The 25,111-nt window shown below is 40.4% G+C and overlaps 1 protein-coding gene across 2 annotated transcripts in view; it reads left to right on the top strand.

Moving 5' to 3' along the window:
• Positions 1-25,111, top strand: part of LOC125022730 (nephrocystin-4-like) — a 159,667-nt gene that overhangs the window by 53,493 nt on the left and 81,063 nt on the right. For both annotated transcript variants that reach the window (XM_047610754.1, XM_047610012.1), the window contains exons 7-8: positions 3,954-4,138; positions 6,690-6,825. In XM_047610754.1, coding sequence (XP_047466710.1) covers positions 3,954-4,138; positions 6,690-6,825 — 321 coding nt within the window. The remainder of the gene's footprint in view (positions 1-3,953; positions 4,139-6,689; positions 6,826-25,111) is intronic.

Below are 25,111 nucleotides of genomic sequence, written 5' to 3'. Positions count from 1 at the left end.
ATTTTATACACCTGTGGCCATAGCAGTGATTGGAAGATCTGAATTCAGTTATTTGGATGGGTGAGTGAACACTTTTGGCAGTATAGTGTATCTTGGCATTCTAACGTATCCCGAATACAGATTACAAAGCAGCATGGCCACTTTTCCTCAAGACTGCAGACACATTAGAAATGTGGGTTTTGCAGTTTCAGAAAATATCTCTGTTGAGCCCTCAAGGCCGTATTGGTACAGAGTCACTTTTGGCTTCTCTTGATGCACTGCAGACTAACAGCCATTCGCTGTGATTCGCTGGTGTCAATACATTTTGTACCACTTCTGTTTTTCTCCCAGCAGAAAATGGATGGTTCAGCAGAATGTTTAGTTTCCCGTTTACAATGCCCACGCTAGGGTGACTCGTCTAATTAGAAGACAGGAAAAAAAAAAATCTGCTTTTGTTTTCTTTGTTAATACAACCCTAAAAGAAACTGCCTCCAAAAGTATGCAATGAGTCTTGTTCTACCTCCCACTTATTTTCTTTTAATTATATGAACATTTAGGCATGTTAGCATAAAGAAACTTTTCTAATACGCGAGTTGCTATGATAGCTGAAGGGGCCATGCTGATTGGTTACAGCGCCCCTGTCTGGTTGAGAATTTGTAGGAGCACACTGTAGGGGAATATAACAAATATGATGCAAAAGTAGAACAAGCTTATATGTGAGTGTGAAAAAGAGAAAGACACACCCACGTGGCATCGGTGTGCTGCTCATCACTCAGAAAAGTCCCTCTACTGTGACTCTGGAAATGAAGGATAATTTAACTTGGGGGCCATTTCATTGTTCCCTTTAAGCTTCTTAGCTCTAAAATATTCATATTTCAGGCGAGGGAGGAAGAAATCTGTGACGGCAGCAGACGGAGGCAAGAGGGAGAAGAAAGAGGATATCGAGTAAGATAGGTAGAGAGAGAGAAACTGACGGAGTGGGAAAGGAGAGCAATGAAATAAATGAAAGAGAAATTCAGAGGAGGCGAGTGAGGCGGGAAATGGAGGGAGCAGGATGCTTTAACAGTTGTTCTGTTATGAACAAAATTCACTGTCTTTCTTTCATTTTCTCACTTCATCCACTCCGTCCAACAAAAGGCACAGCCATTCCTGTGTCATCTTCTCTTGTACTCGCTGATTTTAAGGAAACTAGCCCCAGTGGAAAGGCTTTGTTAACATGACACAAGATGTTCTCTAGTATTGGGAAATATACTAATGAAATCCACAATAATGGTAATCTTATTTATAGCTTTTTCACCTCGTTCCAGATTTCAGTTTTGAGGAGCTGATTTCATCTTGTGAGCTTAATTCAGTTGTGCAGCTTTTTGTAAGTCTGTTTGCAGACTTTTTATGAGACTTTGTATTTTGTTTTTAATTCAAAGTCTCATAAGTTAGGACTGGACTTTTTTTTCTTGAAGAGGTATGATGAAAAAAAAAAGCAAAAAATAACAAGGGAAAACAATGGTAAAGCAGCTGCTGACTGGTTCATTGTAAAAATATGAAAGTCTCCACAAGGAACTCTCATCATAGTTAAGGTCTCATTTGCAAGGGAACTACCTATATACCACATAAGAGACTTAAATCCAACAAGGCAGTGAGATATTCTGAATATGTAAGTATATAAGTGTATGTTGAAGGCTAGGTTTGTGTTTATGCCATCACAGTAACTTTTAAGAAAATATGTAGTTTACTTTGTTTCCCCTTATCACTTGTAATGGCACACCTCACACACTGGGATTTAATGTGTGTTTGTTTTTCATCCGTTTGCTAATTATTTAGTTTGCACACGCAGTTTGAGTGAGTGTGAGTTGTGTGTGTGTGTATGTGTGTGTGTGTGTGTGACGCAGACTCCTCTGTGCGGGTACATGTCAGTCTTGGCACTGAGACGCTGAACGTTAATTGATTGGAGCTTTAGCCTATGTGCTCCAGCTGAAAAACAGTTATGTAAGGCCCCCAAAGCCAAATGAGAGCCGACACGATCCAAAGCACACTATACATAGAGGATTGCATTAGTGAGTCACCGTGTCTTAAAACAGAAACTAAAACTTCCACAAAGCACACCATGGAGGCCTTATAGATTGGCCTTCTGGACACTTATTACGAAGGCATATGAGCTAAGATTTATATTTTCTTCTATTAATGTGTGACCAACATAGATATCGCCATAATGTAGAGCACTTGAGGATAGGATGAAAGGAAGAAGCCACTCATGGTTTGGACAAGACCTACAATCTTCCATCCACATCACCAAGAGAAAAATACATTACACCACTGAGCACATATTAGCGGTGGTTCCTAAGTGAGAGAATAAGCGGCAATGATGAGAGGAGGGTAGGTAATAAACAAGCAGACAGAGACAAGGATAGAGTCAGTCAGTGCAGAGATGTAACATGAGGAGAACAGCAGCGAGCAGTGATGCATGTGGGCTGTACAGTTTCCAGCCAGGCTGGGCTGCTACTCCTGCTCCTGCTGTTGCTGCTTTAAAAGAGAAAAAAACCAAAGCCGAATTGATATGCTAATTTGATTGAGAAGGTGTGGGTGGATATGGAGAAGGTTTTAAGCAGCGAGGGGGACAGAAGGAGAGAATGACGGCGAAAAGAGAGGGAAAGAAAGGGCGAGTGGGAGTAGGAGATGATGGAGAGCGGGAAGAGATTGAAATGAAACAAATGGGAAGGAGTGGGACGAGAGGCAAGCTGAGCGTGGCTTTGTGTTTTAGGGTTAGAGAGTTTCCATTCAGTCCCTGAATGCTTGTCAGTCAGCTCTGTGTTAGCAGCAGCAGGTACGTGGTGGCAGTACACACTCCACCTGCGCATGCTGACACAATGGCTCGTTATTTAAACATTTATTAAATAAATTAGCACCTACAGTATCTTTTAAAAAAGAAAACAGGCAAACAAAATCTGACACACAGTGCCAATTTATTCTTCCAGTTTATTTCAATTTGGACATTACTTTCATAATTTAATTTATTATTGCTATCATCTATAACCACAGAGCACTCTGGAGAGTTATTACTGACACATTTCTGTTCAAGCCAACATCCAGATTATCTAAACCACTTTTAAGTGAAACAGAAATATGGTCAAGTAAATATATGGTAAAGGCAATACAGGTTAGGGTTAGGGTTAGGGTTAGCACAACTGAGGACCAGGTTTACAAATCATCTATACATGTAGATATATGTAGATACATTGCAGATACAAAACCCAGTATTTTATTACCAAAACCAATGAAACTTTGCTGGTGGACGAGATTGACTTGCATTTCCAGTCATCTCTCTTGACACCAATTGTTATCCCCCCCGAACCCACAACTGACATTTAGTCAGAGGAACATCATTCATATTTGAAGTAAATTATTTTTGTTGGTGTGGCTGTTTTCTGAGACCTCCAGAAAATATCTTTCCATGTGGTTAAGCAGGGACCCTTGGATACAGAACACAGCCAACATCAACAGCAGATCATTTTTTTTTGATAATTACTGCATTACATTGCAGAAAAGGTGGAGGAGCTGTGATTGAGTTTGGTCGTATAGCATCTTGCAGCGCAAATGACAAGGGAAGGGAAGCTAAAGCAGCTTTGATTAAGGTGCACTGAATTAAATCTGCCAATAGATGGCTTGGCTGAGCTGTCCGCTGGTTTATAGATTAACTGACAGCTGATGTAGCTGGGCTTGTGAGCCGAGCTTAACTCAGTAGCCTCCATGTGTCTGAAGAGGTTGAGAGGTCAGCTTCAAACAAGCCAGTCACGTTCATTCACACCAAACTGGGTAAAGCATTTACGGGCATGGCACTGGGCACAGGAGCATTATCATGGTCAAACAATTACCCAAATACTAACAGCAAAATATTTTTGAGCATAGTGTCGTAAAAAGAGAACGTTTTGTTCATTATCATGATACCATTTGTGGTAACTCCTCTTCTCATTGATTCTCAGAAACAGCCAGGACCAGAGGGCACACTAAGGTCAGTTGTCATCCAGGAAAGGAGGCTTCACGTCGGCGTCCACAATGGCTGGTGTTTTCTCGACAAGCCCCAAGTGGTGGTACTAGAACCCCTGGCCTCAGGGGTCAGGGGACGAGCAGACAGCACCTCCAAACAAAACACCCTGGTCAAGGACAGGTGAGTAGAGGAAACCCATGCACTGTATGTGTCTACTGTGGAGTTTCTATGGAGACACTGTTATCAGACGAAATCCAAAGAGCTTTTTTTAGGGGTACTTATTCTTATGGTATTTCATCAGTCTGTCCAGGCACCAGTGATTGAACATTTATCTTGTAAAATCAGCAAAAACGGACTATGTATTTAGAGTAAAAGGTTGGTTAAAAGTCTCATTGGCTGGAAGATGTCTGGGAAACAGTCTAACATGCTGACTCTCAGTATTTTCTTCCTTGCAGTTCAACTTTTCTACTTCTCTTGAATTGAATATACTCAGTATGGTTTCCACTCTGCCCTCTATATTTCATGATAGTTTCATGATATTTTCTAATATTGTTTCTTTTGAGTCATGCAAGTTGTGTAGAAGGAAATACTCATTTCATGTTTGGGTAAATTAATAAAAAATAACTTAAACTTGCTATGTAGCAGACAGTAGAATTAGCTGTTTGATTTTTAATTTTAGTTTGTAGCACTATATATCTTGTTTATATTTTATATGTGACTCCATAAATTGTCCATTGACCTTGCCCAAAGAACAAATGCCCTATTCCCAATAAGACCTTCCATGTCCTAACGCAACCCTGGCCTCATGATTTACACATGGCGCCATACCATATATGCTTCCACCCTCATAAAACAACCTTGCTGTATGTTCCAGCGTGAGCTGGTCCCCCATAACCAATCAAGGAGACATGCTGCCTTTGCCCCTGGATTTTATTGAGACATCACCAGTCTCTATGCTAACCTTGTGAAGGTGCATATGTTAATCTAAGGTCATTGGTGTCTGGAACAAAGCCGGAAAGGTGCTGCAACTTTAAACTGAACTCCAGTTGATGTGATGATTGAGAATTTCATCCCTGCACAATCAACTAACCCTATCAAAACGCCATCCTAAATCTTACTTTAGTTCCAAGGATCATGAATACATTGTGCAGACACACTCCATTATTTAGTTTGAAGTAGCTACAGTTTCAGTTCCTGCATCTCCTGAAATTGCTTTAAAAATCCAAATGAAAACTCAAAAACCATATGTGTCTCTTTTTTTAGTAGACACAGCTGTCACCAACACAACCCTTTTAAAGAGGTCCCTTATATGAATGCAAGTTTGTTTGAGCCAACAAACCTCTGACCAGTTCAAGTAAACAACACTCAGCAGTTTCAATTAACGGGCTGCGTGTGGGCCTCAGTGAGCCTATGAGCAGAACGGATTTAGGTTCATTAGGTCTATTTCAGTGACAGTGTGCAGGAGCATTTTGTTCCTTTCTCTTCACCGATATCATGCCTGAAAAACAGCTATAGAAAATATCATGAACAATTGCCATGCAAGCTCCATTTTTCATTCGGTTTTAGTTCAGTTTTACAGTGACACTGCGAGTGACGCAGAAGTGAAGGAATTATAATGAGACTGAGCCGCTACAGCTGATACAGGTGATATTTCCAGCTTTGATATTCATAATTTGGATTCTTTTCTGGACTCTAAATGAACCGCGCCTTAATGATATCCACTGTTGGGGCGTGAAGAAATGTGTTTGTGCTGACAGCACTGTCTGCAACATACCTAATTGGTTGAAAGTACAGAGGTGTGCACACTCAAAATGTCAGTGGACAGGAGCCACTTCAGACTCTGAATGAGTTTTATGACGTTCTGCCAAACATTTCTGCCGGTGGTGGGGGCACTTTATTTAAGCTGTGCATGTCAAAGTGATTAGGTGGGATATTTTGTGCTGTTTCACAAATAAATGATGCAAAGGAATAAAGGTTTAAAATATAGCCAGCAATGTGCTCCATAGATGACACACATATGGTGAGAGGTGATCCTCTTTTGTACTGGGTGTCTAAATCAAGATGTATTGTGTTTGCTACTTTAAATCAGACAGTAGATGATGTGATGATTATGTGGGTGATTATATGAGTGTCTCACTGCAATGAGAAGATGTACACAAGCATGCAAACCTATAGTCTACACATTAACAAGCTAACCAGCAGCCTGTGCTCCATTTGTGCCTTACTTTATTAACAAACATAAAATGTGTTGCACTTTCCTCTTCTTGTTGTAGAAGTCTTAAAATGAAAACAGCAGCAAGCAGTAATTATGATGTTTGACTTTGTCATTGCTGCCAGAAAAAGCTGCCAGTCTGCCTTGCTTGCGTTATGCCTCGTGGTTACAGACAGGAGATAAAGTGAGAAAAAAATGGACTCCCGAGAGTCCGTGAAGCAAAAAAAGAAAAAGCGCTCGGCCCCACCTCGTGACATGCTAGCGCTCCGCAGTATGCTCCCGTCTGTGGTGTATGCAAACTGTGAATGACGAATACCAAGAGTGCTCTTCCGTTCCTCACACAGGAGGCCAGTGCTTGCCAGAAAATATTTAGCAAGCAACTGCAAATCCTCCAAAACTTCTTTTCCCTCTAATAGAAAATACATCTTGTTTCAAAGAAACAATAAGACTGAGTATTGTAATTTTTGAAGTAATAGCACCACAGCCTTCACTGTGTGTGTCTCTTTGCTCTCTCCTCAGGTCGGCAACATCACCCCTTCCTCAGACGCTGGGTCTTCGCAGCAGTCTGGAGCTCAGGCTGACCAATCATCAGGCCTTGGCGATCATCTTCCAGCTAGAGTATGTCTTCTCTGCTCCAATAGGACGGGAGACTATGGTAAGAGGGACACACACACACATGTAGTGAACACTGTATGTGCATTCAGTCCCAAAGTTTGCTTTTTGTTCATCTAAGAAATGAAACTGAGCGTTTAGGATCTCACTCCGAAACGATCTTCACAGCAATATATGGAGGGAAACCTTCACAGTACACATCACCCTCTTTGTTCTGCTTCTTTTTCTGCCACCTTTTCCTCCTTATCCTTATCCTCGCTTGCCATGGCTTCCCAGAGGAACTTATGTAAACTTAAATAAAACTTACTGTAAATAAAGTAGGACTGAAAGAAGTATAGAGTTATAAGTGAACCTGATGTGGAGGTTAATTACTGGTCAGTCATCTTTAATTATAAAGATACAGAGTTTAAGGTCTTTTGTATTATGGGAAACCTTTTTTTAAAAAAAAACAAAAAAAAACAAAGCGTAAATTCATAAATTTAACCAATAAAAGAAACTGAAAGGCCCAAAAGAACAACCTGTCAGTAAACACTGGTGTTACTCAATCTACTCTTATAATTCTCAATTGCAACTCCAACACTTTCAGCAGTGGTGAATCACAACAAATGCTCCATCAATTTTAGTCACAGGAGTACTAGCTCAGCAATCTTTGAAAAATGATACTGGTTATAACCTGGTCCCAGTACAGGGACCTCCAGGCTGGAAAGGGCTTAATATTACCTGTGTAATTTTATGTCTGTTATGTTCACATCACATAACAGACTGGATGTAGTTTTAACTCCATTTTTAAGTCTGAAAGTCTTGCATTATTTCATTCTTTGTTTACTATTTACCGCTCATCTTCATGCTCTATCTTGGGCATTACAGCATATCTTTTTATTGTCAACTGTTGGTCAGTGAAACCATTGCCAGGATGGTCACATTATTTGCATGCACCAAATAAGCATAACAGCCACCCTTGAAAAACAGCTCCATAGATCTACTAAAGTTCAAAAGCTCCATAGGGAACCATTACCCGTGAGTTTCATCGGTGGTGGAGGCTGTTGCCAGTCTAGCCACACCACTTGGCATACGTAAGGTTTTTGTAGTTCAAATAAGAAGTAAAGGGCCAATTGGCAGTAAACTCAAACGGCACACTTCAAAATGGTGTCTTCATCAACTTCACATCCTGTGGCGCCTTGTGCCTTAGAAAATGTTGTAAATTGAAATGTAGCTTGTAAAAGGGCAGTTTTCCAAGGCAATTGAAAAGTTTGAGTTGATGTTTTGAACTGTTGTGTTATACTTTTTTTGTCCCGCTCCTACTGCATTTTAATGTCAATAATCAATGTGTTAAAAACGCTCTCAGGTGGTGGTATTTGAAAAAAAAGTCCCACATAAATATTTTGTCGGCTCATTAGTTTTTCTCAGATTTATTTATACAAGTGCCAGTGTAATACCTGAGAGCAAAATCCATGTTGTGTTCATCTAAAAACAATGCCAAGCTTCTGAAATGGATTTGTGTTTAATGCCGTGCCAACACATTCAGCCATAAAGCATAAATGGAAATATCTGAGCAGATATGTTCTTGATTTTTGATACAAACACATTTACAGTAAGTCTGTTCTCAAAAAGAGCTGATGTTCAAAGCCACTTCTCTGGGCTTATGTCTAGAATTTATACTCCTCTCTTCGAACTGTCTACCAAAGTTGACTGTGAACAGTATGTAATTGGTGTCTTGGGCCACCTGTCATTCAACCAGCTCATCACATTGATTAGTGACTTTGACAAGCATGTTTTAGATTCCTCAGACGTTTCAGTTCCGATTGATTTGGTGACTCATGTAGTTACTATTGGGAACAGTTTGATGCTACAGGTCACAGAATCATGAGCAGCAAAATAAACTATATTATAGTTTTTAATATATATATATATCATAATAGTTTTAATAAAGATTATTATTTCAATTATTGGCCTTTTCCAGTATCCTGTGAAAAACTGTGGTTAGATTATTTGTGTCACACACGAGTCTGTGAACAGCAGGACACACTGAAAGGAGTTGGTTACTTCTCTGAGAAGGTGGAGGTGTGTAGCCTGTCACCTGCAGCTCTTCATCTAACAGATCACTCATTGCGTTTACATGCACATGAAAAAACGGAATTATGTTTATTATATCATGTCAACCGGAAATCAGGCCGTATTAACGTGGTATTATCCCGCTGAAAAGACACATATCACCACCTAGTGTGGAAGAGGAGAACAGCTATTCGATTTTCTTGCGCTGCATGTAAAATGGGACAAGGACTGTAGTCAGAAAGTGGAATTTTGAGCATAGCTCGATTAAGCTCTGCATGTAAACGCACTGACTGTAGCTGCTCCTTCTTGTTACAGTACTCCCTGGAATATTGTTTTTTTTTTTCTGAGCTCATCAGCTATCATCTGATGATGACTTACCATTATGCATTCATACAATATTTAGATATCTATTTATAGATATCAATGTATAGATTCCTTTAGCAGTAACATCATATGGCATTTTTTCCCAGAAAGGTGGCAACAAAAAACACAGTTTGTAGTAATGCAAATATGTAAGTACTTTCATTATTGAGGCATAGCTATAAATACTGACTTTTATTCATTTTAGTCATGTATCAAAAATATTTTTTAAGTAGGCTATAACAAAAGAAGATTCATAGAGATTTTAGTTTGTATTTTGTGCATTGTTGCAAATTGTTGAAATGTTCTGCATCGTTATAATCCACAGAATGCTATCTTGAAATTGAATTCCACTCTATAGTCCCATCATGCCTTACCTCTGTTCATATGATTTACATATACCCGTAGCAGGATCCTCTTACAGGCCCGCGTAGTCAACATGTCCCCAGGGAAGTCAATTCCAGATCCAACCATTCATGGCATGAGAAAACAGAGAAAGGCCATGGTAATTATGTGCGTGGGTGAGCCATCAACGCTTAATGCGTGCCATGGCTGGGCTTACTGTGTTACTGTGTGTTGTCCCTTACACAAGCAGGGGTCACCAGATCACCAATTAAAAGCAGCAGAAAAACAACCAGCTACCCAGTCATGAGAACTGCATTTGCATTTCTGTATTAATTCACCCATTTTCTCCAAGCACTTGACAGGCAATCAGTCTGACGTAAATGGACACTGTGCCCCCCCCCCCCACCACGGAGAAGTTATTACTCAGACTTGTTGATACACAGTACATAGTGGTATATTGCATTGCATTGCATGAAACTCCACATATAGAAGGATGAAAAAGTGTTGCCCCCCTTCCTGATTTCTTATTTTTTTTGCATGTTTGTCAGACCAAAAAGTTTCACCCCGCCCCTCCTGTTAAAACATAACTGCAGTGTATCACACCTGAGTCCAATTTCTGTAGCCACACCCAGGCCTGATTACTACCCCACCTGTTCTGTAAAATCTGTAAAAGTAACACCACATTTCAGAAACATCATCCCAACAGTAAAATCTGCTGGTAGTGTGATGTTGTGGGGCTGTTTTGCTGCTTCAGGCCCTGGAAGACTTGCTTTGATAAATGGAACCATGAATTCTGTCTGCAAAGAATGTCCAAGCATCTGTTGGTGACCTCCAGCTGAAGAGAACTTGGGTTCAGCAGCAGGACAATGATCCAAAACACAGCAGCAGGTCCACCTCTGAATGGCTGAAGAAAAACTACATGAAGACTTTGGAGAGGTCTAGTCAAAGTCATAACCTGAATCCTATTGAGATGCTGTGGCATGACCTAAAAAGGAGGTTCATGCTGGAAAATTCTCCAATGTGGCTGAATTACAAAAACAACAATTCTGTAAAGATGACTGCCCCAAAATTAAAAAAATCATTGTAAGTTTTCACAAACACTTGGTTGCAGTTGTTGCTGCAAACGATGTCCCGACCAGTTGTTAGCTTTAGGGGGCAAACACCTTTTCACACAGGGCCATGTAGGTTTGGATTTTGTATTCCCTTAATATTCAAAACATTCATTTAAAAACGGCGTTATGTGTTTACCACTGTATATGGATGTAGTGCTGTCAAAAGGGCTCACTTTTGATCATGGAAATAAGAAGCTGGTTGTGATGTTTGGGAAAGCTGAGGCAGGAAGTATACTTGGCATGATATATTCATAAACAGGCAGGCCTAATGGCTTTATTGAAATGTTTTTCTTGTGCAATCAGTGGTTTTGAACATACCTAATAGTCCTGATAAAACCATCAAGCTGTCACCTGCATCAACCCAGAACAGAGTGAGTACTCCAGAACAGAGTGTTACAAAAAACAAACAAAAAAACAAGATGCCCCCCACACACTTTCACCACCTTCCTCTTCTCTGGCATGAACATTTGAATGTTTGATGAGGTGAGAGATATTTAGCAGGTGGAGGGTAATTTCTGGGTATGTGGGAGTAGATAGCGTGTGTGCTGATGTGTGCATATGGTATTTATGAGTGTTAATCCAGAGGCTGATCTATCTTTGGTGTTGACTAATGAGGATTTGATACTGGTTGCCTCCTGTGGAAATCTCACCTAGCCACCCACCATATCTCGCCAAAAAGTGTCCGTACTATCAGCTGCTTCGTGCTCTGTATCTTTGGCTACCAAAGGAGAGTGTGAAGGGACAGTATACGTGTGCCGGCATGACTGTCGGAGATGTGATGCTTTTGAGGTGCTACAGCTGTATTGAGCTAAAGTGTGCCTCCAGGGCAGGCAGCTACACACTGTCAACAAGACTTCATACTGCCTGACACCACTTGGGAACAACAAATGTGAAGGTTCACTTCTGATTGATGCCAGAACATCTTCTAAGGCCTTTCGAGCTCTTGTAAAACTCTGGTGGTTAAACCTGAAAAAAATAAAAAATAAAAAAAATAAATCAAGTGGTTTTATTTTATTTTTTTGTTTGTTTTTTTCTTTGTTACCCAGACTGTCTGTACACTTTGAGTGAATGAGACTTTAAGTGAGAGCAGTTTAAAGATAAATGTCTGCCCCACAGACATTTATCTTTCATCTTGCTGTATATTTGGATCCAAATCAGTCAGAAATAAACATTAACATATGGAGTAATAGCAGTGTCAGTATACTTGTGACTTCTGACCCATGACAACATTTAGGATAAGAGAAAATAACACTATTGGTCTTTATGTGTGCATTTCCTCAAAGATGTATGTCCTCAGAATTATTACCAAATTACTAAACTGGAACAGAAACACTCAAAAGTGTTGAAATTTGGAAGTGAACTGAAAAGTAAGAATACAATTCCAGAAGAAATTGTGATTGGTTTAAGTTGAAGAGCACACACCAAGTAAAAGGTTCACACACCTAAAGAGCAGTGCAAGTTATGAAACGTAATATAACAACATGTAATATACATAAACCCTCAAAGACACCAGTCTTATATAATACAAATGGTTAAATACAAACTATATGATAAAAACAAACATACAATATAACATCATAACGTAAGAAGAATAACCACCAGGATTCGGTAGTATTAAATATCTGGTGCAGTCCAGGGACAGCGGGTGTAAACAAAGGCCCAAGGCACTTATTTTGTGTGTGGATTCATCCATGAGTTCCGTACCTTGATACCCTCATTGAATCCCATACAAAAGAGCACTAAACCTGTTTTCTGCCATTCCCCACGCTGCTGTCTGTGCCTTGGACTGCAGGCACGCTGTCACTAGATGGTGCTGTGTAGTGCAGCTTGAGGGAGCAGCCTCTGCTACGGGGCTGTGCTTGTATGGCAGTGAAGTGCCAACCTGCCTTACTGCTCTTTCGTCTGATTAAATAGAATTATGTCTCTTGATGTATTCTGAGGGGGCCAAGGTGGGTGAAAAGAGTGAAACAATTTTGTTGAATTACCTTTTCTCTCAAAACGTTACCGTTGCAATACAGAGGCAATCGCCTGGTGCTCTGAGACTGCCTGCATGTTTCATCCTTGCTGTGTTATAAGCCGGTGTGCTTCTCGGTCTAAGACAAAGCACAAGGATGGCCTCCTTTTTACAAAACATTGCCCTTGTTGCCGTTGGTTATGGAGGAAAAAAAAGAAAATCATGCAGTGTCGTCATTTGTCCTCTTTGGCATTTTTGATTTTGCTTGCGATTGGGTCGCTCTTTCTGTCTTGTCGCATATTCCCTCTCTTTCTCAGAGCCTTTGAGCAGATTTTTTTTTTCATGCTCTTTAACAGCAGTCAGAGGGATGGAGATAACAGTTTAAATGAGGGAGGCATGGGAGAGGAGAGGAACAGGGAATTTGTCTGATATGCTGTTCTCAGAGGCTGTCTGGGGTCGACGGTCGACACATCTTTTCTTGAGAGTCAGATGTGCCACATCCACTTCCTGCCTCTTCCTTTCTCCTTCCTGCTCTGCATTTCCTGCTGTTCTCCATCTGTTTTATCCCTCTCACCAAGGGCTCCATTCTATTTCCCATCACACCCGTCTGTGTGTTCTCATCCAGGTGAGGGAGCTCTGTCCACTACGGACACCTTTCCACACCACTCTGCTGTCCTCTGAGGAAGAAACCTCAAACACCCGTGGAAGAGACAGCGTGACAAATTTGAGAGTTGTAATTAGTTGCTCATTGCTGTACTCAGTAATTACAACACAGCAAAATATTAAGGTAGCCTCTGTCGATTACCAGGTTATTACTTTAATTACCTATTTACATGCTTTATGGAATTGGGACATGAAACATGGTATCAATCTGATATGAGAGTATCTAAGATTTAAGATTCTTCGAGATAACATTCCCCAAGGTTTCCAGGGGAGAAAGGACACACTGTAATTTATTTTTTTATTTGTTCACATCTCAAGATATTTTACTTGTTTTCACCATTTACTCCTCCAACACAAGTCTTTGGGAGGGAGTATAACTTCAGATTTTAGTCCTTATCTGTGACCGTTTAAGGCTTACTTCTAGCCCAGTGAGTCGGTGAGCAAAAACAGAAAGTCAATATCAGGGACCTTTCTGGAACAAGAATGAGGGTTATTACGGGACATATAAACCTGTGCCCGCATCAAGGTCAAGAAATGAATTTCATACTTAAAATATGTCTATAAAAAAGTAGTGAAAGCACAATTTTATTTTATTTTATTTTTTGGCATCTTGTGTAAACCTACCCTGTAATTAAGTGGTTGAATGAAGGAGTCTTATACTTAAATCTTTTTAATCACTCCTCCTCTTAGTTCCTTTGCATCCTGATGTATTTGAGAAGATCAAAAAAAATTATATCCATCAAGGTGCTTCATACGTTTAGTTATCCACTCAAAAGTGTAAGTGGGCGCCTTCCACGGGACATGATCTACTCCCTGTGAGAATGCTTGGGTCACTGACAACTGATGTGAGGCAGCGACGGCTCTCCTAATTGTATTCTGTCAGCACCAATTTAGTCCTGCCGTAACTTCATCTTAGACATCTCCGCCCCACTCATGGTTGCGGATCGCTGCCTCTCCTTAACCACCGCTAGCTTGGTGCTGCTCATCTACTGAGCCGTGCAACACAGCTACTTAATGCGAGCTCATCGTTGTCTGCCTTCTTCTGCTGACAAGCGCTAGCTCATTGCTATTGTGGGAGGGCTGGTCCAAGTGAAATTAGGGGTGAAGGCGCTGCTGGCCCACGCCGCTTTGTCCCTTCACCGGGAAACAATATGTCTAGGGAGTGTGACAGCTGATATACACTGACTAATACACTGATACAAGGAGCAAGTGACTACTCGCAGGTCACTGCCTCAGAGAGATGGACGTGAAGCAGAAAGACGGATTAAAAGAATGGAAGTGCGGGGCATGTTGAGAGGAAATACTTAGTCTCATCCTCTCACTTACAAATGTCATGCTTCTGAGGGACTGTCAGACACAAATCACATCCTTGGAACAATAATTGGTGACACTCCCGAGCTGTTAGGCTATGGCGAACTTGTGTTGTGGAAGAAGCATGTTGACGTTCTTGATATGCATCATGTACTGAAATGGGTTCTCCTTTTGTGTAACCGGGGCCACGGACAACCAGTAATGAAAGTGTCACCCGCAACATATTTTCACATTGTGTCACCCTTGACTATGACTTCACTCAGTGAGTGGCATAGTTGATTACGGAACGTCGGAGGAAGTGTAACTATTAATGCATGACCTTTAAATGTACTCACTCTTGTGCCCTTTACTGAGCTCTCATCTGGATACATACAGACGCAGGACTGAATCTGGCAGCAGTCCCATTTCACTATGCTGTATGAAGAAATGTTCCCATATAAAGAAAACCCCTTCATCTCTAGGAAACAAAGCCAGAGTTGCGTATCTCCCATGACTGTTGAATTATTTTCTGCTTGTGGTTTCATTTAAAGCTATGTTCCATAAACACTTGCAGTCTGCTGTCAGAGGAGCGACAGATGGTGATTTCCACTTAAATGGCTCAAAAGATGCATTTTACTGCTGGTTGACTCTTTGGCAAGATATGTAGCATCGCCACCAATAGGCAATGCAGACAATCACAGACAACTATCTATTTTTATGCTTATTGTTGTTGTAGTTGTTGTTGTTTTTTATTTTGTTGTACCTCTGAGCAAGTGACCAGAGTCAAATTCCTTGTATGTGTTCACATACCTGGCCAATAAAGATTCTGAGTCTGATTCTAACGATCTGTCATTTTTATATAGAAGCAAGGCTATAATTTCCCCTTTTCCACCTTTCTATGAACCACTGTGGTTTCTTTTTATGTTGCACACAACTATGAACGATGGGATGTAGTGAAAAAAGTTGGTTATCTCTGAGAATTTTGAGGTGTGAGTCGTGTGACCGCAGCTCCTCATCTAAAAGCTCAATGCGGCTGCTCCCTCTTGTTCCATTGCATAGTCAACTTGTTTTTAAAATGTTTGATGAATGTTAGTGCTAAGAGCTGAGTTCACTGATGAAACATGAGACATTTCATGTTTTGTTTTGTTTTTCCAGTTCAATGCTTTTACTGTGAAGCAGCGCCAGTTGGACACGTTCAAGTTTGCATTAGCGGCAATCTCTGAGCCCATTAGCTATCAGGTCTGATGATCACCCAGTGTTATGCATTCATATCCAGATATGCAGCCAGAGATTATATCAGCAGCATTATATAATGAAAGTATATGCATGTAGAAATAATTTTTGTATCGTGTTACCTCAATTAGTGACTCAACAGACATATTTTTAAAAGAAAACAAGAAGCCAATTTAGTCAGTGGTCTCTGAAATTGAGCAAATAACCGGTGCATTGCCAAAATCATGACAATACAATGCAATACAAACATACAATAGTACAAATATTATTTCAGAGTCTAAATTTCTACGTAAATCGAAATGTTTATTTCTGCACAGTAGACTTGAGTGGTCTCAGTTTTTATTCTGAGCCGTGGATTTTGAGTTCCTGCAGGACTCTTCCTGTATTTCCAATTTGTTGAGCAAATAGTGACTCAGCCCAGTGGTATGTCTCATTTGGAATGAGTGAAAGCTGCATTGTTGAAACTCATAGAAGCACAGTCATGAGCAATATGTGACTCCGTTATTGTGTTGATGAATTAGTGCTGTGCAAATGGAGCTAGTTTATCGTTAGAACCGTATTGATAATTCCAGCTCTCCTCCAACTGTTTTGACAGCCCTGTTTTTGTTCTTGTCAGGAACGTGACTTTCATCGACACGTGCCCACAGCTGACTACTCACTAAGCCCTGCTCCCTTGGCAACTGTTTCAAACTGTGGAAGGCAAAGGCAGGCATCGTGTCTTACAGGCACCTGTCAAGTTTGTTGGCTGAGATGACTGCTGCTGCTGGCGGATTTTACCAGCTGTATCTCGCCTGTAAATTGAGCTAATGTTAGCTTCATGGGTTACTTAAATTTTTAATGATTCCAGCTGAATTGTTTTTAAAACGGGGTACTATAACGGGGTGGTATGCACTTGACAGCAGATGGGGAAATGTGCTTGTGCTTGTGAACTTTTTTTTAACAAAAGTTTGTTTTGCAGATTGTTTTCCTTTACTTCTGTGACTTTTTCCCTTATATGTGGAGTGTCACTCTTGTGCACACTGCTTCATGTAGGCAAACCTAAGGCTTGACAGGCCTGCTGAGCTGTCAGACGTGCAGTTCCACCTTGTCTCTGCACCAGTTGCTGTGGTTAACGTGCTAATGAGATTGTCCCAATAAGGGAAAACAGGGAAAACTAGATTCAAATTGAAAAATAAACACTCAGCAGCTCATCTTGTTGTAGTATGCCTAAAACGCTGCTGTTAATACTGAATGACTCCTGACTGATGGCTTAATAATTGTAGCTCAGCTGTACGTGGGGAATGGTTGTGCTTGGTGTTTCACAAGCCCTCCATTAGTTAAGCTGTGCAACAAATATCACTCTCTTAATCATATTTTACTCAGATGTCAGTGCCAGGGGACAGAAGATAAACAGAATGTGGAGCAGAAAGCAGCGACATGGCTAGCGGCTGGGTTTATTAAAGGTGTCGGTGTACAGTTTCTCCTCCGTGCCACAGAGACGCCTGTTTGGGTTTTAATTGGCTCACCGACAGGTACATACTAGATGGATTGTTGTGTGTTTTTCTTGTGACTTCCCTTAAGTGACAGTGTGCAGTTTGTGTGTGTGTTTGTTGGTTATTGTGGGCCCTAGCAGGCTTTAATGATGTTTGCTGAATAAAAAGCATCGACTGAATCACATGCTCATTAATTTTTTTTTTTACAATGACACCATCCCCTGAACTTATCAAGCCCTTCCATGGTCTCGACTACTTACAGTATATGACATGCGAATGGCGAGTCCTCCCATCGGTGTGGACCTCACCCTCAAAGACACCAGTCATATATTTGTTTAGTTCTGATGCGAAATGTCATACAAATGTTAATTAAATGTTAATCAAACATCTTCTTAAGCAAAGTAATGTCATCAGGATTTAGACGTGATATATTTAGCTGATTTGTGGCCTATTCTGGAGGTCAATCCTCCCTGAGGGCCCGTCTTTTCCTTCTTTTTCACAGCGAGAAGAAAAGTTGAGGATGTGGCAAGGGAGACTACATGCCGCAGAGACAATATTTCGCCCGCCTAATTAAAATGAATGTCAGCTCTTCCCCCACTGAGAAGTGCATCAATCTCCCCCTGCGATAGGCCCAGAGTGAGTCTTACCCTGTCAGTGCCTGCCAGCAGTGCCATCTTTCTCCAGACAGATGCAGCGCCCTGGCAGCCAGAGAGGCATTGGTGATGTTTGCACATCTAATGGTTGTCTTGTGAATGGCCACCTTAGATCGAGGCATTGCATTTGCTCTAGCACGGGCTGATTTCCATTTAAAACAGTAGAGGCAGAAAGTGGTCACTGACCTTTTGTAGCCGCTTGAAACTCAAGCAGCTGTAAAATCTTTACACTGCACAGTGGTGAAAAGAACTGTTGGCACCCTTTCTGATTTCTTATTTTTTTGCATGTTCAATTCAGCCACATTGAAGGGTTCAGGTCAGGACTTTGACAAGGCCCCTCCAAAGTCTTGCTGGTGTGTTTTGGATTATTGACCTGCTCCTGCTCCTGCTCCCAAGCTCTCTTCAACTTGAGGTCACAAACAGATGAGCGGAGATTCTCCTTCAGCATGTTTTGGTAGACAGCAGAATTCATGGTTCCATTTATCACAGCAAGTCTTCCAGGTCCTGAAGCAGCAAAACAGCCCCACAACATCACACTACCACCAGCAGATTTTCTTATGATGTTCTGTTTCTGAAATGCTGTGTTACTTTTATGACACATGTAATGGGGGACACACCTTCCAAAAAGTTCAACTTTTGTCTCATCAGTCCACAGAGTATCTTCCCAAAAGTCCTGGGGCTCATCAAGATGTTTTCTGGCCAAACTGAGACCAGCCTTTATGTGACCTGGGTGTGGCTACAGAAATTGAACTCAGGTGTGATAAAACACACCATCTTTAATGGATTAATAATATGTACCAATACACTGAAAGGGAAAATATTATATGGAAAGATTGATATGGCAATTTAAGGTAGGATGTCAGGTTTATATTGAAAACCATTTGCCTGCTGTGCAGCTTGCACGTGTACCAAATGCCATTAACTTTCAGCCAGTGCTTTGGTAGTCATATGCGATCATTATCTTGAGATTATTTTCGTTTTCATGCAAGGAGATAGATACGATGTGCTGCTTTGATGAGGGATTGATATTCATCTCAGGTACTTCATCTTGCTCCTCTCAGTTAAATGTGTCTCTAGTATTTTAAGCAAGGAAAAAATTGATCGCCTGTTTTTTTAGGTCGATTTCTTAAAGGAAAGTCTGTCTTTACTACAGTTTACTCTCTGCAAGAAAAGGAAAAACAAGCTTTGTTGTACCATGTACCAAATAGCACCAAATCTTTTAATCTGTGAATGGTTTGTTTGATCCTTAGCGATTGTGGAAAACTAAATAAAATGTAATGAGCTGTTGATATGTTGGTTTTAGTTGCCAGGTGTTTGATCATCAACAAAAGTACTGCGCAAAGGTTGATGTGAGGATTATGCCAAAGAAAAAATTGAGAAATATCATTTATCTTTTGTGGCATGGCATCCATTAAGTTTGTAGCACTACTCTTCTAAAATGTCGACCTATTAGCGGTGCTGTAAAAGTCAAGAGATCAGTGAACCTTTGTACAAGTTTATATCTAACTATGCAATATGTGTCCTATAGTAGATGCACCACACATGCCTATTACAACACACTGTGACAGCAGATAAGAATGAGGATGGGTCAGTGTGTAAACTATAAGTTTCTTAAAAATCAGTTACAGTATTTTTCAGCGTGACGAAATATTTCACATTTCACTTTATTTCTCTTCATGAATAATACACTGTGTTCGTTCGACTGCCAGTAAGAAACATTCATGTTCCCCGTAAAATGGCCTGAGCTGTGAACATGCCTTTTATGAAGTTCTCCTTGAAGTTTTGACGTTAGCTGCTGGATCTCAGAATGAACCAATCCTGGTTTGGCCTTTGTGAGCTGCACAGCACACGGGGGGCTGCTGGGTTCATTTGGACTGTATGTGTGAGTGGTTTAGTGCTCTTAAGTTAATGATCTCGTGCGTGTTCTCTCACTTCCTTCAGGGCTTCTCATTGCGGAGAATAAGTAGCGGGAGCTGTGGGCCGGTGCCTGTCACAGGGTCTCGGCTGAAATAATGACTTGAACAGCCCAACATACTGCAGTAATGGTAATAACTGTCAGACTCCGTCTCACATCAACGCTCACATCCCCTTAATTTAGGATTAATTCCTGCTGTACTCCAGAAAGCCCTGAGTCATCCATGACATCTTGCCATTTTCTTTGAGCTCTTCCAAAAATATTCTCCCGTTTTATCTCAGCTTATCACAAACATTCTTACATTAGGACGTGTTAAAATTGAAACAAGCATAGCAACAGAAACTCTGACTAAATAGCTGTTTCTAAAATTAGTGCTTAGGGTTTTTACATTACATATAAGAAGGTGCCTTTCATAATTTTCTCTGTTAATAATTTGGTGGTGAATTGCACTGGTAGTCCTCGGCTTCCAGTTCGTTTCGTGTGCTGGGAAATGTGTTTTCAGCTCTCTTTGATGTGCAGAACTCACCTTCTGTCACCTTTTGATAATTTCCTCTCCTCCCCCCTCTCTGGAAAAAAGTTTGATGATTACTTTTCTTGCTCCGGGTTACAGACGGGAGATCTTTGTTTCCAACCCAAACTACGTGTGAAAAAGACACCCTTTTTTTATTATTTGTCTGGAAATGCTGCAGCATTACATTTTACACTTCTAAACAAGGTTGATGGATTCTTCCCTTAGAAAACGCTTTGCCAGTTGGAGCAATTATGTGTGCAGTGACACAGCCTGTTATTGTTTTCAGTACAACTTTATGAAAAAGTTTGCCGCTTCCTTGTTTTTGCCCCAGGCTTTTGTTTCTATTTTTTTTTCTCCCCGGTGCACTATTGAAACGAGTGTGGCTGAGTGAAAGTTAATGACTCTTTATTTTAAATATAGCCTTTAACACTCAAATCAACAGTGTAATCACACTTTGGGGAAATTGGCTATTGATCATTCTGCTTTGTCCGACAAAATAACCCCACTTCTAAGAGCAACTTCCAATTCAAATGGCGAATTTTCTGTTTGAATGAAATGTTTTCTGCCTAAAAGAGTGCAAAGAGTCATACTTTATTTCCATTGAACTATAATGTAATTGATCTGATGTCTCTTTGCTGTCACCAGCAGGGTTTGCAATTGATTAGGACTCTCTGAGTTACTATGGCACTCGTGATCAGTCGATTTGTTTTGATGCTTTCTCCTCACATGTGCACATCAGCTAACTACCTCCTGCACCGCTGTGCTGTTACCACAATGCCAATAAGCCCCTTACACCTCCTTGTAGATGTGACACCCATCTCTGCTGTCATATAATCAAGGAAATGCATATTGGACTTCTAAGCTCATGCGTCCGAATGTTGAGGACTGTTTGTGAAGCAGGATTACATGCATAATGTGAATCTTCTGCCTGACTTTTGAATCAAACTATTATCCTGTTTGTTTACTCAAACCTCTATTGAAGAGTGTGTTTGAGATTCCTTCACTCCTATTGTTTGTCAGCTCAAGCTGTCAGTGATTTATGCGTTTCATATGTAGATGACAGTGTCCCGAAGCATTTTAAAACCGCAGCACTGAAACCACGATCGTGAATTATGCTGCTGCCAGCGTGGGGATTCATATTTAGCTTTATGCTTCAGTCGCAGTTGTGATCAAAGCGTTCCACTTTAGAGAAACCGCTTAAAATATTTTGACCTATTATAAGTTATTCTTTGTCACTTCACATGTGGGGCTGTGGAGAAACATGTTAAGTTTTCACCGCTCTTTTCTCATCCCCTTTATCCTCACATGTGGTTACTCAGTGTAGGTTTGAACACAGAGTCGTTCGGTTTCTTATGATTGGAAGACGGAAAGTGTGTGATAAGCGGTGAGGGTCGGACAGATAAAAGCGCTTTTCCAAGGCTGTAGGCGTCCCTAAAGAAAAGGACCCTGATTGGTCTTTTGTCTCTCTCATTCTCGCAGCACTCGGCCAGCATTTCTGCTCCCGAATCCCTCCTGCAATACATTCACTGAATAATACAAGAAGTGAGTGTTGGGTCATGTGCTGGGGACTCATTTTGTTCTTTTTCCTATGTTCTGTGGGAGCAAAGACATGTTCAAGAGCCAGAGAGAGCGAGCAATAAGAGGCACATTAGATAAATTGCCTCACAATTTGTACTGGCTACTCCCTGTGCCATAAAATCATCTTTTTCTAGTTAGATCATTTTTACCAAATCATCACTTTGAAAATAGACTTGTTTGATTTAATGTTTCCTATAAAGCATCTTATTAATTCAACCCCATGAGATGGAAAAACAGGCAAAGCCTCGGGGGGAATATACTGCTATCTGTTTAATGGCTGCCATATATTTCCGGAGTTACATTTCAAAGAAATAGCTATTAAAGTCTGTGCTACTTGAGGGTAAAATTATGTATAGGCTGGAACCTTCTCCCTCTCAAGAAGAATGCCGTATTGATCAGCGTCTTGAGATTTGGGATGTTCCTGCATGTGCTTAATGGAATACTCTCACTTGCCAGTTCATTAGGTACCTAAATGACTCTATTCTAATATAATAGTCCTGCGCTAAATCTTAGCACCATGAGTGTTGTAATATTCAGCTTATCTTGAAGCAGTGCAAAAAAAGCATTCATTTAACTGTATGATCATTTTGGAGGATGACGTTTGTGGTGCAGTTAAACTGGAATGTATTAAACTTCAGAGGAGTTCTGTTATTTAGCCGAGCCCAGTGGCTTAAATGGGTTCGTTTGAATCAACAGCTCTCTCAGTTATTTGAATGCTGAATACCACAACCTTGATGGAGCAAAGACTTCTTGCAGGAGTGTTAGAATACATTAGAATTCATTCGTTTTCAGTAGTGTACAATGAACTGATAAGTGGCTGTATAATGGCGCTTAGATTATTGTACTTACAGAATGTGTCAAACACATGCAACAACTGCACTGCGTGCATGATGGAGAAATCTGAACGTGTCCGGGCCACAAATGAAATAGAAAAAAGCAGGCTGCAGTTTGAAGGTTATGTTCAAATGATAGCTTTGGTGTTTGTGGCTTTAGAAGGTGTTCATCTAAAAAAAAAAAAAAAAAGGTAAATATTCAGACGTGGCTACTGTAAAACCAGCCCGACATGTCTTCAACCTTTAAACCATTAGCAGACATAATCCCTGCTGCAGTGCACCATTACTTGAAGTGTTCAAAATGTCAGCTCCATTAACCTCTCTGAACACTTGACTTTGGGCTTGGTTAACTTTACATGATGCATAATAAACTGACATTTTGAAACTGGTGTCACCAGGAAATCAAATCCAGTACTAGGTGCCGTTTACAAAAAGCACTGGTTCTGTATGTTTCTGTTTACCTGGTGAGGACTTCTGTGTGAATAGTGATTGTTGTGGAAAGTCGTGGGATGCTGTTGTAAGGACTCGAAAGCTCAAGTCGTGGTTGATGCATCGATTCATTAATTTATTGTCATTCTTATACTAGCTTGAATTCTAACTGTGATTATTTCCTGACTTCAAGGCAGAATTATTAATGGCATCTCAGTTCCATCCCAGTAAGCCATGACAGTAGACCAGCATGCACAAAGGAATAAATCATCAATATATATGTGCTTTTCTAACTGCGGCAAGTCAAAATGTCCCTGGGAAAATCTATAAACTGCAAACAATGCCCACTAAGTACTGTTACTATTTTTAAGAAAGCAGCATCTTCATCAGTGATTAAGCTTGTCATCATTACTGGATTCATCCTTATCAACATACACAGCTTGCATCACGTGGAGGTCACATGATTACCGGATGGTGATAATTCTGTACATGTAAATCCATAGGCTGTATCTAAATATAGACAACCTGTCTCCATGTCTTTGTATTGGCTAAATTGTTTAGTTTGACCTGACTACACTCCAGACTCACTCACATTTTCATTTGATGAATACTGCACTCTGCTCTATGTCCACCAGTTACAAAGAAATGTTATGAATGAATTATACACTGTTCTTAATTATTTATTTTTATTATTTCATTCTGGGGTTTTTTCCCATGGGCAGCCTCAGAGTGCAGTTGGCATGGCAACTGTTAGTCATTATGATGTCACATCCTGTTTCTATTATGCCAAATAACAAACTAAATCAAAAATGAGCAGAAACATTCACTTTGACACTTCGGTATGCATCAGTATTACCTAAAATGACAGAAACTGTCCTTGTAGTTTAACTTGTATTTTAGTGTTTTAGTGGAGGCTATACTGCAACCAGTCCCCAGGGGAGCTCTACTTGATTAAGCTCCTTCTTTGTCTTTTGAGGAGCTGTTCAGGTCCATATTTATACAGAAAGATACTCCTCAATCCTTCAACTTTCACCTCTTTTCCTCGGCTGGTGTTTTCAGTTAATGTTTTCTTTAGAGTCCTCATTCAGTATCTGGTAGATTGTATAGTCAGTGTATAGTCTATTCTACAATTGTTGAAAGTGATACCGTATCACACAGCACTCCAGTTTTTTTGTTTCTTTGTTTGTTTGTTTGTTTTTTTCTGGTAACACTGTAAATTACTGTAAATTAGTTTCTGTGGTCATACAGAGCTGTGGGGGGCAGGGCGAAGAGAATAAATAAATCAATAAAGCTTCTCCTATTAGCCGGTATCTCATACTGGCCAGATCGTACAGCACTTCATCTAGTCTATATATAGAAATCTACTAATCAGTCACTAAATCTAGAGGTTAATATACAGAAAATCATTGTTCTTGTGGCAAACCAGAGCAGATTAGAGTGGTTTGAGCATCACAGTCAGTCCCTATTTTCTGTCACACCGCTCCATTACAGGTAGAACAAGGACATGAATGATGACCTGCAGTATTAGTTAACTGTATTACATGCAGGAGTTGTAAGCATCATATACTCCACTTTGTCTTGAGAGGGTGCAGACTAGCAGGCTCCTTGTGTATTCTGTACTGTCCTACCTGTGATTGATTACAATCGTCTGATGCCGACCGGCTTATTAATCGATTCAGCAAAACCCCGAGTTCCCCTGCGGTTGATTTAAAGCAAGCTTTCTTTTTTACTTTTATTTATTTTTTTTTCTTTTCAAGTAGAAGTGCAGTAGTACTGATTGTAAATCATGTTCAAATACATCAGCGCTGCTCCTTAACCACGAGGGTTAAACAGTAAATCTGATGCAGCTCTCGCATGGGTGAATAGAATAAGGCTTTTCTAGTTCATTTATGATACAGGAAAGAGAATTATGAGCTGGCTAATAGAATT

Source organism: Mugil cephalus, chromosome 1 (assembly GCF_022458985.1).
Source record: "Mugil cephalus isolate CIBA_MC_2020 chromosome 1, CIBA_Mcephalus_1.1, whole genome shotgun sequence".
NCBI classification, from domain to species: domain Eukaryota; kingdom Metazoa; phylum Chordata; class Actinopteri; order Mugiliformes; family Mugilidae; genus Mugil; species Mugil cephalus.
This window is presented reverse-complemented; position numbering and strand designations above follow the sequence as displayed.